This window comes from Lissotriton helveticus, chromosome 6, assembly GCF_964261635.1.
Source record: "Lissotriton helveticus chromosome 6, aLisHel1.1, whole genome shotgun sequence".
Classification (NCBI taxonomy): domain Eukaryota; kingdom Metazoa; phylum Chordata; class Amphibia; order Caudata; family Salamandridae; genus Lissotriton; species Lissotriton helveticus.
The window spans coordinates 1490972418-1490987038 of record NC_136067.1 but is presented as its reverse complement, the minus strand read 5'-3'; the positions used below and the strand labels follow the sequence as shown (position 1 = coordinate 1490987038).

At 42.2% G+C, this 14621-nt stretch overlaps 1 protein-coding gene across 1 annotated transcript in view; it reads left to right on the top strand.

Annotated features, from left to right (window-relative positions):
• RYR2 (ryanodine receptor 2) overlaps window positions 1–14621 on the top strand; it is a 3071198-nt gene that overhangs the window by 327823 nt on the left and 2728754 nt on the right. The window contains exon 12 of the mRNA XM_078648003.1: window positions 5166–5301. Within this exon, the coding sequence (XP_078504129.1) occupies window positions 5166–5301 (136 nt within the window). The remainder of the gene's footprint in view (window positions 1–5165; window positions 5302–14621) is intronic.

The following is a 14621-nucleotide window of genomic DNA, read 5'->3' as shown; positions in this document are numbered from 1 at the left end:
CTTTTTTTTCTTTTGCTTCCAGTTACCACATAATGTTTTTTGAAGACTGAAGGGAGTTGTTTCTTACTTTTCCCCATCTTTACCCTTTGACTACCCTCTTCACTTTTTGTTCGAAAATTAAAAAAAGAAAAAAAGAAGAAATAAAATAAAAACTGTTAAAAAAACCTTCAAGGCAAGAAAAAGGTTCTTTTTAGAACCACCATTTGGCCAAACAAAGATTTAACACTGTGTTTTGGATGAGCCAATGGCTATATCAGTGTAAAACTGGGTGTGTCATTTTGTGGATCAGTGCATACCTGGGTATCTCATCGGATGCATTGATGTTTGGCTGGGTGTCAATATCTGCAGTGCTGTATGCCTGGGAGTGTGAGTGTATAAATCGGTATGTCCCAGAGTATGTCAGTGTCTGCTTTGGCGTATGCTTGGGTGTGTCAATGTATGCATCTGTGTGTACCTGTGTCCTTTATTGGATGTATTAGTGTTTAGATAGCTCTGTTAGTGTCTGTATTAGTGTGTGGCTGGGTTCTTAACTGGTTTTATCAGTATGTATATGGGTGTTTGAGATGCTGTATCAGGGTTTGGCTGAATGTATACGTGGCTGTATCAATATGTGACTGAGTGTCATTGGCTGTATGAGTATGTGCCTGGGTATATCAGTTTCTGTATTGGAGTGTGACTGGGTTTCAGAGGTTGTATCAGTGTGAGCCTGGGTCTGGCAGTGGCTATATAGGTGACTGCCTAAGTGTGTCAATGGCTGTATTGGTGTGTGCATGGATGTCACTGTCTCTGTGTGGTTTTAACAGTGTATGGCACAGTGTGGGAGTGGGTGTATTGGTGTATATGTGTGGGTGTGTTAGTGGGTGTATCAGTGTATAACTGGGTGTATGAGTCACACTATCAGTGTGTGGCTTGGTGTGTGAGTGACTGTATGAGTGTGTGAGTAGGTGTGTGAATGGCTGTATGGGTGTATGAGTTTATGTAAGTAGCTGTTTGCATGTGTAAATGGGTGTGCGACTGACTGTACGAGGTTTTGACTAGGTATATGAATGTACATGTGAGTATGAGAGTACCTGTTTGAGTAACTCTATAGATGTGTGAGTTCATGTAAATACTTGTACGGGTGTGTTTGTGACTCATCAGTTAAATTAGTAATATACATTTTTATAAGTTTATGAATACATTGAACACATTACGACTCAATTTAAACCAAAAAATTAGCAAATAAACATAACATAACTGATTTACCTATTTATAGCTACACTTTTGTGTACAAGTACTCCAGGAAGCACAAAACAGAGTGATGATTGGAAGCGTCGTACAATACAGTGAAGGAAAAAGAAGGTTACAGGTAAGTATCTATACTGTAATGTTTGCCGCAAGCAGCTATCCAGGGGCAATACAAACAATTATTTCCCTGGGATAACTTCCATGTGGAAGCACTTAAAACCAATTCCAGTAAGGGGCCACAACTAAATAATGATGTGGGGCAAACTAGGTGCAGCAGGACAGGCCACCTGTACAGCAGCCTCGGGAGAACCACCATCAGCTACAGGCATTATATTACCACCTGCTTTAAAAATGTATTCGAGGTGCTTACTCACTGTGTGAAATGCCACATACTTGTCACTGTACAAATGTCTTGTGTAGGTACATTGGCCATGTTCTACTGTTCTACTGTTCTCAGGTTCTATACTCATACACCAAAAGTGATGTACTATTGAAAAAAATCATCAATGAACAGTGGAGAAAAAACAATCATAAAGATTGTGGAAAACAAACTGCATAGTATGTGCGTAACTAATTATAGTATGGAGAAATTTAAGTACACCAACTTGGTTTCTATCACTGAGCTATGCATAATGTCCATGGGATGCCTTACATGACTTTTTGAGGCAAACTGTAACAATAAAGGCATACAATTTAAGACACCAGGAGAACTTTGCTGTTTGGATCCGGCAAATGTTTGCAGGTCATTTAGGCAGAGATTTCAAACAATGCTGTACTTCATATGCAACAAAGAAATGCACCTCTTTCTTGGAGAAATTACTGATTTCTTTTTGCAAAAAGAGTACCAAGCAAGATGTGCTCCTCATATTGATATGATGTTCCGTGTAAAAGACGTACCTAATTTGAAACAGGCACAGACGAGTCTGAACTTTCTCACAAAAATCAGTATATTGCATGCAGCATTCCAAAAAAACACTGAGGAAGAAAGTCTAAAGCAGCAAGTACTGTGTTTCCAATCACATAGATATGGAAAGTACTGTCAGCAGAAATATTTAATTATTTTCTTAGCTACCCATTGAAGCCTTATGATTTGCACAGTCTGAAGCCAGTTCCTCCTTCTCTTCGTAAAAAAAGCAAAAGTATAAAACTGTTTGAAAAACCTTCTTAAAAACAACAGTACTTTTTGCAAACATTTCAAAGGTACCCCACAAAATCCTCCCAGGACTGGTGCAACAGTTTCTGACTACCCTTCAATTTCAACCTGTACTCCTCTGGGATAAATTCATACTCGCTGACAAGGACCTCCTTTTTGGTGGGATACCGCAACCTCTTCCCCTTCTCTTTGACCCATTTCACCAGGAATATGACTCCAAAGGCCAGCTGTCCAATGCTCCTCAGAGATCCTCGGTACTTCTAGAGCTACTTCATATATCTGAAACCACCTGTCTATGTCACCCCCCTCCTTGAAGTCAGGCACCAAGTCCCTGGGTATGTGGACTCTTTGTTCCACACTGGACACAGTGGTTTTGCTGCCACCATTTCTGCTAGATTCTGCCAGCTGTATAATTTAAGTCCAGATCCTTGAGACTCATTTCATGAGCCCACAAGTTTTCTTCTCTGCCAAACTTCTCTAAGCCTCAGTTTTTTTCTCCTCTGCAGCCAGGTGGGCCTGCTGCAGCCCCAGGCCCCTTTCAGCTGTCTGCCCTTTAACACCTGGGTGCTTGAGTGTCTGAGTGGATCTGTGAGTAGGTGTGAGAGTGTCTGAGAGGGTCTATCAGTGGGTGTGATAGTGTCTGAATGCGTCTTTGAGTGGATGTGTGAGTGTCTGAGTAGGTCTGTGAGTGAGACTACGAGTGGGAGTGAGAGTGTCTGAGTGGGCCTGTGAGTGGCATCTGAGTAGCTCTGTGAGTGACTGCATCAATGTCCGAGTGGGCAAAGGGCAATTTATATTAGCATGCAGAGAGGAGAAAATGCATGAAAGTGCTTCTGTGGAATGACAGTGAATGCCTATGAATAAGGGGCAGGAGCCCCGAAATGCGTCAAGCAAGGTAAAGAATACTTTTGGAAGGCAAGTGCTGGTTTTATGAATAAAGCTTCAGATGGAAGATTTCACTGTTGTGGCATCTGCGCTTCAGGGCAAATTTTTGGTTATATATATTTATCTTTTTTTATGTATTTTTTAAACAGTACCGACTCTACTACCCGAAAACCCAAAAGGTATGAAAACGAAATAAAAATAATACTAGAAACCCTACAATAGTACACAATGCTAATTAGTTTAAATTATTATAACAACATTTCAAAATATAATCAATGTAATTAATATAATTTTTTTGAACTGTTCATTAATTTACATAATGAGTAATCTAATTAACCAATTTACCGTTAAAACAATTGACTACTAGTTTTTTAATTATTTATTAAGTAATGCATAAAGAATATCATTGCTTCCTAGAATTTCAATGCACTCCTTCAGACAGATAGCTGGAGGAGGGACTTTAACTGCTCTCACCTGTTACAATTCCTTGTGTGACTGCGAGCTGGAGGAGAGATTCAAGACTGGCTTTTGCATCCAGAATTTGCAATTCAACTGCCGTTACTGGGAGCTCCTACTTTCTTCTCCAGTTGCTTGCACTGCTGAACCTTTTAAATCCTGAGAGGAGTTCTGATTTCTGCTAGTGCTTTGTAGTGCCCTGCTTTCCTGTGGTTTCCCTGCCTCTCTGTGGCGTCCCTGTGCATCAATGTTTTTTATAGACCCCCCTTGTTTCACAGGCTCATCTTTCATCTTTCATCCTGCATATAATTTCTAGCCTGATATCCAGATTTCCGTGTTGGTCTCGTTGGGCTACCGATCGTGATCAGGTCCCTCTTAAATATAGCAAAAAGATAAAAATGCAGGAGGAACGCCTTAGGACTTTTACTTTACACAGGGTTCTACTGGAAGTAAACCTCAGTGTGCTTGAAGGCAGGCCTAGCGCTCACACAAATAATGAGTCGGTGTAATTAATTAGTGTACATTAATTGAGACATACAGGAAAGTCAGGTTTAGCACACATATCGCATACAAAGAAAATAGACTATTTCATTCTATATGTTGTGTCCTGTAACAGAAGTAGACACTGGTAGCCAAGTAGATTAAACATTTACCTTTAAACTGTAGTCGGTTCAAGTACATCCAGATGGTAAGTAAGTACATCAGACAGGTAGTCCAGGTAACAGGTGAAGTAGCCAGCAGATAAGCCAGTAGTCAAGCCATTAGTTCCAGGTAGTAGGAAACCCCTTGTAGTAGCAAACTCCACCAGGAGCAGCCTGCCTACTGCTCAGCCCCTCTCTCTCTAACTGTCATTCCTCACTCACACAGGCACCCAACATTCCATGCACCACTGCATTCCCAACATTCTACAGTAAACATGCACATTGGCTGAGTAGCAGGACGAAAGGTTGAAGTGTGGAACATAGAATAACTATGCAGGGCATAACAGAGTAAGCCTCCAAGATTATGATGCCAGGTCTAGAGATTTAAAAACTAAAGAAAACAAGGACGAATTACATAATATCCTGTAATGATGTTTATATATATCATTCTGAAAGTGATTAACCTATCACGGAAAAATGCTCTGAAGCATTCAGCAATATAATGTAATGGTAAAAAAAGACATCATGTCATCGTGTTATATTTGTTTTTCCCAAATAATCAGAGTCCTTTGCATGCTTAGCTGTTGTATTTTACCTGCAGAGTGTATAGGTTTATTACAGTATGTATGTATGTGGTATAGCATGAACCTAGCCAAAATGCAGCAGTGTCAAATGCAAGCATGCAGTCAACAAGTGATAGGAGATCTAGCTGGTTATTGGACTGTTACTGCAATTGTGATGTAGCTTTATATATATAGATGTGTCTTCAACATTAATTATTTTCATATGCATCAACTTTTCAGGGTATGATCAATCTTGTCCTGGAATGTATTGATCGCCTCCATGTCTACAGTAGTGCTGCACACTTTGCAGATGTAGCAGGAAAGGAGGCAGGGGAGGCTTGGAAATCCATTCTGAATTCTCTCTACGAATTACTAGGTAAGATACATAAAGGAGTATTTGTCTTTACAAGGTCTGTTGGGTCAAGATGATTTACTAAATGTTTGAATTCACAAAGATCTTTATGTATTTATTTATTAGTCATGTTGTATAGAGCACACACTTGGCCCAAGAAGATGGTAAACAGCTGTGTAATATGTATGAGCTTGTAAGCCAACCGCGGCGGAAAAGCTGCGGACGGAAACCAGGACCCACCAGCCATCCTAATGTGGCGGTGGGTCTTTGGTGGGTCCGCTGCGGTTTTTCGACATCCTCCGGGCCAGCGGTGGCTTCCGCCGGCCCGGAGGATGCGGAAAAACCGCAATCGTAATAGGCCCCATAGTTGGGTATCATCCAAATATTTGTGGAGTGGTAATCTGAGATCTGTGAGTAGTTCCTCGAGGGGCTCTACATAGCGATTAAAGAAGAATGAAACCAGAATGGTAAGGAAAACCAAAGAACATAAGATGGCAACTTATCACTTTTTAATAGTGATGTGCTATCTAATATGTTTTGAACCATTTCTAAAGAGTGCAAAACATGCCTATTCTGATTTGGTGGCTGTTGCATTTAAGAGTCATGGCATTAATTTGTAATCTCTAAATAATGAGGAGGCTATTTCTTCCTTGTGGATTTAGAACTCTTGTTAGGATATTAAAATTCGAAATGTCCTCTTTTATAAAAGCCCGCTCAGTACAAAGGCCTGTAAATATGAAGACTTATTCTTTATAGTATGCACAATATAATGTTGAGAATTCCACTTCCATTTTTCTATCAATCTGCTAGCTAGTTATTTTAGAGCATTCACTATCTAGAGTTCACTATTCATATTTAGGACTTGGGAAACAACAAGCAATTACAAGTAAAGGAAACAGGTAGGTCTAGTTTGAAAATGTCATAATCAATCTTAATAATCTAAATAATGATCGTCATTAAAGAACTAGTCAAACAACCAGATGTTGACATAACCTGTGATCATCTTGAGTTGTGAAGGACTGCCCTCATTGAGTTTTCTTCAGCTTAAAAAATCTGTATTTTAGAAGAGTTGAGCTTTAGGTGGTTGCAAAACATACATTGGTCCACTGCTAGGAGATAGGAGCTTTCAGCATGGCTCTCTGTTAAACAACAACCTCAGAAATGGGAGTGATCAAACAATCCAAGCAATGCCAGACTCAGTAAGAGTTCCTGCATCCGGCTGCATTCACAACCCTTCCTCATTTTCATTCTTTTATGTTGCTTCCCATAATGCTCTGAAGTAACCAAGGTGATAAGTGTTGTACATAAAGTCACAAACAAATTGGAATACAGTGTGACAATGATTGTTATTGAGGAATTGAGGAACATATCAGTTCTGGGGGAGTGTGAAAGGAATGATTCTAGTAGAAATTGTACTAATGTGGAATATGGGATGAAAAGATGCCCTGTATCAATGCAGTTGATAGAATATATATTTGTATGTTTAAAATCAAAGGGATTGAATTAAGGTTTGATAGATGAACCTCTTCCCTTCAGGGTGGCGGAAGGCATTACCGCTGCCATTGTGACAGACTTCTATCTGCCAAACTTAGAGATGACTGCCAGCCCAGAGGTCATCTCTGTACATCGAAACTACCTGCTGTCATGACGGTTTCTTTCAAAGTACAAAATGTTTGATGGTCTGCCTTTGTAGGTTTTGAGGGCCATTCACCAAACTTTTCCAAAGTTTTTGTTCTTCAGCAACAGGTTCCGAAAGCAGGAGTTTGTTTCTTCAAAACAAAAATCTAGTGACCCCGACTCCCTGGAAATGTTATCCCTGGTGTGGGGGGTCATTACTGTTTTTCTCTGTCCCTTACTGCCAGGAAAAAAATGCATTACACCACCCTCCCTTAATAGGGCCAGCAGTGTTATATCCTTCCTCCAATAGCCTCTATTCCATTGGGCCATTGGAGGAAGCTTTGCGCCGATGGAACCTGAAACGCTAGGTCTGCCTGTCTTTAAATGAGGCAGATGGACCAAGGGTTTGGCGAAGTGGTACTCCGTTGCATTTTGCAATGGAGCACCCTGTTCGACATTTTAAATTAGGCCCAAAAGCTGAGAGGAAGGGGCATACCAGTATTTGGAACTAAAGGGGTCAAAAATAGAACTCATCAGTGGACGGGGTTAAACCAAAAAGAGCTAGCAGGGTACATGAAAGAATTACTGACACCAAGAAAAGGGGAAGAGGATGGAAAGCGGCTGCTGACAAAAAACAGCTGATTAAACGACTGGTTGAATACAGTGATTGTTTAAGGAAGTGAACTTCATCCAAGGTGAATGGCCCTAAGATAGCTGTGAAAGAAGAAGGAATTAGTAACTGAACAGGAGAAAAATCAATGTCCTTGCTAAGCACAACACATACTTTACTCTCCCAATCCCTTAAATGGGAGCCATGCAATCAAAAGGCTGCATTCTCATTATATGGGTTCAAACTAAGAATGCCTACGTGAAATCTATCCTCTGCAACATGTATAATGGATATTCAGTGCTCTTGTATAGCCACTTCATACAAAAGCAAGCATTATTCCTCCCCACAAGCTTTATAGATACACGCACAGTTTAAAGATATTACATTATAATTAAAATTTCTTTTAATTAGGGTTATCGATCATGTACGTCAACATTTGTGTTTGTCTGATGCGGAGCTGCCGGCATCAGAAGTCTTAAGTGTTTGCCTTTGCGACTTTTACAATTGGGTCTGATTCACTAAGAGGCTGCTTGCAGTACAGTGCTCTGCATTGTGCAAGTAGCAGACTCGCCTTTGCACAGTGAAGAATTCACAAATTGTTCACTATGCAAAGAGACTCTATAAGGTAAGGTGCACTCTGTCCACCTCATTATTATTAATGGATCGATAACTAGCTGTGCACCTCATTGCTTTCTTTAGAAAATGATGGAGCAGGGGGTTGTATGGGACATAGGCCTCTATCTCAGAGTTCAAACTAACTAGGGGCCCATCTTTACAGCCCTTAATCATCAGAGGGCTAGTCGTCCCAATACTACAAAAGTGGCACATTGTGATAGGGTCAGAAGAGTCGGAGCAGACAATGGTCCATGGAACTGTTCTCGATATTGCCCACCTGCACATGCTGAATGGAAGTTGTCAGAAATATAGTGCTAAAATATAAGAAAGTGCATTATTAGCTGGGATACATAGTAGTCCACCACAGGTCATAATCTCTTTTAGGTCCAGTAAAGGTTTCAGTAATTTACACTTGAGTGCAAGCCCTGGTAGCTGTGGCACAGAGCAGACAGGCTTAATTTAAGACATTATTGAACACATTTAGGAGTCCCAAACCAGTTACAAAGTCAAAAACACAACATCATACAAATTCCACTCCACGTTATAAAAAGAGAGAATATGTTAGTGAACAATATTATACCAAAACAACAAATGTTCAATAAAGGGGAACTCGAGCTATGAATTCTTTAGTTTTAAAATAAAATAGCTCCAAAGAGCATTAAGCGCCAGCCACAAGACCTAGACACGATTTAAGGGCAACCACAATGGAACGCAGGTCAAATATAGAAACCAGGTTTTTCCCAGTCAGAAGGTTTGCCTTCTGACTTAGTCTCTGAAGTGTAAGTCAAAAATCCTCAGCAGGGCAAAGCAGAAGGTTGTAACCACAAAGGGCTCCACGAGGCAGGATAGCCTGAAGCCGTTGATGTTTAGCAATCTCTGAGCATGATAATTTCAAAATTCACTTCCTCATGAGCTATGTCACCAGCTAGATACTTTTGGCATTTTTGCCCACTGAAGATTTCTTTCTTCAGTCTTAGCCATTTTTTGGGAGTTCGGATTCCTCATGTGGGGCAAGGCTGCAAGATGTTGCTGAACTGGGCTTTACTGGGTTGAATACCTTTACTGTGACTTCCCACTGAAATGGTTTTCTTGCTGTGGGAAAATATGAGCATGAGCAATGTGAATCTTTAGTTCAGTGGTAGCTTGCCTTCTTCAAACTGACCTTAGCAGGTTTGCTCCAGTCCTCTGGAGGTCTTTGGAGCCGAAAGTTTTCTAAGTCCCATGTTTTTCTGGATGTTAAGAGGAATATACTTTGACACAGCCAATGGTCCAGGACTTCAGCAATAACAATTTGGAGTCAAGACTCACTCCAACCGAAGCCACCAGCAAGATCCAAGGTATAGTTAGTTGGAACTGGTCAACTGCGCTGTACAGGAAAAGGACTTCTAGGAGCTTGTTGTGTCCCTTTAGCTTAATAGGGGGTCAGCCAACTGACCCCTGGAGTCTAATTATTTATTCTGGGTACACGTGGAAGTGACATTCAGCCTCTCAGTTCCCCTCACAGGTCTTAACAGGAGGTGCAGTCCATCTTCTGTCTTCCACAGATCCAGTAATGTTCTGAAGAGGGTGCCTAAGGGTCCCACATTTATGCCTGGCACTAGCCTGTGGGTCGGGGGGGGGGTGACTCCTGAACCCCCCCAAACCACTAGAGAAAACGTTTTCAGGATTAACCTTTCCCACTTTCGTAGCAGTCCCTGTGTGCCCTATTGAAAACAATCCTACAATGCCCCTCTCTACCTAAATCCAACATGGCAGAACCTTTATTGGCAAGGCTCCTGTGCCTATCACAGAGGTGTGGCCCAGAAAATGCAACCCCTCCTTCGTAGTCCCTCAAAACTGGTTCCTTGTGTCCCACTGGTGCATAGCTGAGTAGAAGGACAAAGGTTGGGGCAGGCCCAGGTGTTATCAATCCCTGCCTGCGACAGGCTAGCCCCTTAAGTTCAAGGAAGTGGCTCTTAAGGATTTTAGTAGCTCATAGTAGTACATTTTGCAAAATGTATTGTTTTGGAAAATGGCCCTGTCTGGAGGGTCACTCCCAAACGTTTTGCTTTCCTCCTCCACTTTTAATGAACTCATTTTTGTTGGCTTTAGGACTCTCTGCACTTTACCACTGCTAATCAGTGCTAAAGTGTTTCTGCTCTCTCCTGAAAGCATGGTAACATTGGCTCATACCCAATTGGCATTTGTAATTTACTTATAAGTCCCTGGTAAAGTGCAGTACATGCACCCAGGGCCTGTCAAATAAATGCAACTAGTGGGCCTGCAGCACTGATTGTGCCACCCAATAAAGTAGCCCTCTAACCATGTCTCTGGCCTGCAATTGCCCCTGTATGTACAGTTTACACTGCCATGTCGACCTGGGTAAGTGGCTGGGGCCCCAGTCGCCGCTCTGAGGGATACCTGGGCTAGCCAGAACATGGTTGTTGAAAAGCTAATGTCCCCAGAGCAGTACAACGGCCAGGTGTGTATGGTTACTCAGGCCCATGAACAGGACTTTTTCCACCCTATGGCCCTGGTACACCTGGAATGGGATGGGAGGTGACCCAGAGGAGGGCCACAGTTAATTCCGAGAAGCCCATAGACTGTTTTCTTGGGAATGAGTTACCCCTGGTGTCAGAAGAACTGAGAACGGTAGACGACAAGGGTGCACTGATAGTACCGTTTTCTGAGGATACCACTCGCAAACAGAGGGTATGGGATGCCAGATGAAGGGACAGGCTGAGGGAGGACTCATCCCTGTCCCCTGTACAGCCTCAGGGTACAAACCCTGGGTTGGTTAGCCAGTGTCAGAATACCACCCCTAAACTGCCCCCTATGAATTCCCTGTAAGGTTGCTAGGTCCCTCCTTGCCACTCTCAGGCTTAGGTTCCATAGTATTTTGACATACTGTGCGGGGATGTTGGCCCAAATTTCCAATAGCATGGATCCTTATTTAACATTTGATGGATGGTCTGCCATGCTGCCAGGGTAACAGATGATCGTCGACCATATTTAGCGCTACTTGCCTGACAGGCCTTGTAGCGATCTCCATGCCTTCCGAGAAGCCATTACCATGGTGACTCCTCTGAAGGCCCAGTAACTTTGCTGAGCAGCTGCCGTTTAACATAAAAACTAATTGCCCTGCCACCTTGGGAGTTTTCTTCCAGATATCTGGGTAATTTTTACTGTTTTTGTTTTCTCTTTGGAATCACCGGATTTTACCTTGTCAGAAGTACACCCTAAATTAGGCAGATTGTCCAAGCCCAGCAGTGGCGTTCATATGTGTAACAAATGACACCTGTGTAACTAAATCAGCTTTTAACCACTTTGTTGCTAGGCCTCCCCCATGCTAAGCCTTTTTTGGGCTATTTGGGGTAGTTTGCGCTTAGGCCCTTGTAACTTTTTGTTCACATAAGGTATCCATGCCAAATGTGTGTCCTTTTCTTCCAACACCCTGAGAATTCTAAAGGTACCCAGGGTTTGTGTATTCCTCTCGAGGGCAAAATAGAGCAACATTTGTTTTTGTTTTTGAAAAATGGTGGAAAAGTGCTGCATGTGAAAGCATCTGGGTTTTTCCCTGCAAATGGTATGAACAAAGGGGTTATGGTATTGAAATCACAATTTTCCCAGCATTTGTTGAAATAAAAAAATATTGAAATTTAGTTGACAAAAAACAGCTGTTTTTGACAAAGTTTTCACCTGTAACTTCTTCTTAGTACGGCAGATTTTTTAAAGCAATATAACATTATGTCCATTGGACCCTTCTGGCTGTGGTGATATATGGCACTTGTAGGTTCACCAAGAACCCAGGGTACCCAGAGCTAACAACTGAGCTGTGCCTTGCAAAGGGTTTTCATTGTGTACCGAGTATAAAGCAATGCATTTGGTAAAATGTGAAGAGTGAAAAATAGGTATCAAGGACACCTATGTATTTCTGAAATGGTAGGAAAATATAGAGTTTAGAAGCAGTAGTTATTTGCACATCTCTGAAATTGTGGGTACCCATTCTAGCATGTGAATTAGAGGACATTTTTCAAAGTGACTTCTTTTTTACACATTGTCTTACATTTGCAAGGCAGAAATGCATAGAAAGTCAATAGGTAATAACACTTGTTCTGTTCCCCTAAGTCTCCCGATAAAAATGGCACCTCACTTGTGTGTATAGGACTAGTGCCTGCAACAGGAAATGGCCATAAACGCAACATGAACATATCAAATGTTTCTAGTGAAAACTGGCCCTTTTTGCACAATGTGCCTAGCTGTGGATTTTGGACCCTAGCTCAGCCGGCACCTAGAGAACCCTAGCAAACCTGCACATTTTTGGAAACCAGACATCCTGGGAAATCCAGGATGGGGTGACTTGCATTACTCTCACCAGGTTCTGTTACCCAGAAACTCTTGCAAACCTCAAACTTTGTAAACAAGAAACACATTTTCCTCACATTTCTTTGATGGAAAGTTCTGGAATTTGCAGGAAGCCACAAACTTCCACCCATCCAGAATTCCCTAAGTCTCCCAATAAAAATGGTACCTCAGTAGTGTGGGTAGGCCTAGTGCCCATGACTGGAATCAGCCCAAAACGCAACGTGGGCACATGACATTTTTCCACACAAAACTGACCTTGTCCAGCTGTTGATTTTGGACCCTAGCTCAGCAGGCACCTAGGGAAACCTAGCAAACCTGTACATTTTTTTAAACTATTCATTCTGGGGAATCCAGGAAGGGGTGACGTCAATGGCTCTCTTCAAGTTCTGGTACCCAGAATCCCTTGCAAACCTCAAACTTTGTAAAAAGAAAACAGTATATCCTCAGATTTCTGTGATGGATAGTTCTGGAATCTGCGTGAGCCACAAAAGTCCATGCACAGAGCATTTCCTCAAGTCTCCCGATAAAAATAGTACCTCACTTGTGTGGGTAGGGCTAGTGCCCGGGACAGGAACGACCCAAAACACAACATGAGCTCAACACATATTTACAGTGAAAACAGACCCTTTTTTTTGCAATATGTCTAGCTGTGGATTTTGGACCCTAGCTCAGCTGGCACCTGAGGAAACCTAGCAAAACTGTACATTTTTGAAAACTAGACATCCTGGGAAATCCAGGATAGGGTGGCTTGTGTGGCTCTCACTAGGTTCTGTTACCCAGAATCCCTCACAAACCTTACATTTGGTCAAAATTACACATTTTCCTCATATTTCTGTGATGGACAGTTTTGGAATCTGTGGGGTGCTACAAACCTCCAACCACCCAGCATTCCCCTAAGTCTCCCAATAAAATGGTACCTCACTTGTGTGAGTAGGCCTAGTGCCTGCAACAGGAAATGGCCGAAAATGCGATGTGGGCACATCTTATTTTCCAGTAAAAACATGCAGGGTGTCTAGCTGTGGATTTTGGACCCTAACTCAGCCAACACCTGGGGAAACCTAGCAAAACTGTACAATTTTAAAAGCTAGGCATCCTGGGAAATCCAGGATGGGGTAACTTGTGTGGCTCTCACTAGGTTCTGTTACCCAGAATCCCTTGCAAATCTCAAACTTTGTCAAAAACACACATTTTCCTCACATTTCTGTGATGTAAAATTATGGAGCATTTCCCTAAGTCTCCTGATTAAAATGGTGCCTCACTTGTGTGGGTGGGGCCAGTACCCGCATCAGGAAAGGGCCCAAAACGTATTGTGGAGGCATCAAAATTACTTATCACAAAACAACCTGGTTTTGCAAGGGGGGGGGGGCCTGGGTTTTTGGCCCTGGGCTCGGCGGCCATCTAGGTAACCCTACCAAACCCAGAGATTTCTGAAAACTAGATATCTGGGGGAGTCCAGGGAGATATGGCTTTCATGGGTCCCCCAATGTTTTCCTACCAATCATCCCCTGCAAACCTCAAATTCAGCAAATTTAGCTGTGGGGGAAAGGACACCTTTGTGCACATAAACAATTAGTGGCGTTTTGCTGTTTCCAAACAGCAAAAATGAGGAGAAATGAAACATTTCTCCTCGTTTCATAAGGGTAAGACCAGGTTTTCCCTGGTCTTAAATTGGGTGCTGCTCCAGATTTATGCCACCCTTGTAAATATGTAGGAGCGTCAAAATCAATGGGTGTTGTGTTGGAACACCCACAGCAACACCCATTGCCCTCCCCTTTCACACTAAGTATAGCGTGAAAGGGTGCCTTATTTACAAGGCAGCGTTAGGCCACATTAAGTGGCTTACACTGCCTTGTAAATATGGCGAAGCTCTATTGCCACCACAACGTCGTGGAAAGTGACGTTGTAGTGACGATAGGGGCTTGTGAATATGCCCCGAAGTGCGTACAGAGTTTACACAGGAAAAGAAAACATAGCACAATGGTTTTCAAATGATATGATATAAATCAGAGTACCTTTAAGGAAATCTACATTTTTCCATTAACCTAGAGACTATTCCTGCATCCTTCTTGAGAGAAAGATTGGGGATATTTCAGAATAGTTTTCTTCTCCCAGATGAGAATTGCAAACTGATACTGCAATCCTGCCCATGGAGCTGGCA